Below are 662 nucleotides of genomic sequence, written 5' to 3' on the forward strand. Positions count from 1 at the left end.
GCCCTGTGACCACAAAGTATCAGGCAATGAAGCTAAAAGTTCTGATCTGTCTTTTCCCTGCCATGGTCTCTAGAGATCTGTTCATGCTGTAATGCAACAATGTCCCTGGCCCGCAGCTGAATGCACCAAGTCCTGCAACTGGGAGAGAAGGAGACACAAGGAATCTGAGAAGGAACCCAGTCATTAGTTTCAATCACTTTTTTAACCATAGGGCCTAAATCTTTTGCTTGATGTTCAGGATGTAGTGCTAAAGACACATGAGGCACTGCTTCTTGTCCCATTTTGTACCCCTGAAGTTGTGCATCAGTGAGTTTAACTGTTGAGGCCACACCTTCAGGTCCCACATAAATGTTTTCTGATGAAATCTGCCATTTGTTACCTTCTAAATTTTCCTGAAACCAGTCCTGATAACAATCATCACCCTGTCTATCATAAAAGAGGGTTACATGAGGAGGATCAGGAGGGGCAGTATAGGGTGCAAGGAGAGACACCCAGGGTTTCCACCTCAGGTAAGCAGAGAGGATGCCGCCCCCAGCAGGGGTTTCTGGTTCCAAAAGTCCCCAGTAAATGTCAGCATATTCAGGTTCCACAGGACACAAGAGCCACTGTCCATTAGTGGTGTCACCAGCCATGCAGGTCCAGTTTGTGCCATCTGGTAATGC

General features: G+C 47.0%; 1 protein-coding gene across 1 annotated transcript in view; it reads right to left on the reverse strand.

Moving 5' to 3' along the window:
* Positions 1–32: 32 nt before the first annotated feature.
* Positions 33–662, reverse strand: part of LOC106526396 (uncharacterized) — a gene marked incomplete in the record, with an annotated part of 6,508 nt that continues 5,878 nt past the window's right edge. The window contains 1 exon segment of the mRNA XM_014020994.1: positions 33–662. Within this exon segment, the coding sequence (XP_013876448.1) occupies positions 33–662 (630 nt within the window).

Source organism: Austrofundulus limnaeus, unplaced genomic scaffold (assembly GCF_001266775.1).
Source record: "Austrofundulus limnaeus strain Quisiro unplaced genomic scaffold, Austrofundulus_limnaeus-1.0 Scaffold275, whole genome shotgun sequence".
Classification (NCBI taxonomy): Eukaryota; Metazoa; Chordata; class Actinopteri; order Cyprinodontiformes; family Rivulidae; genus Austrofundulus; species Austrofundulus limnaeus.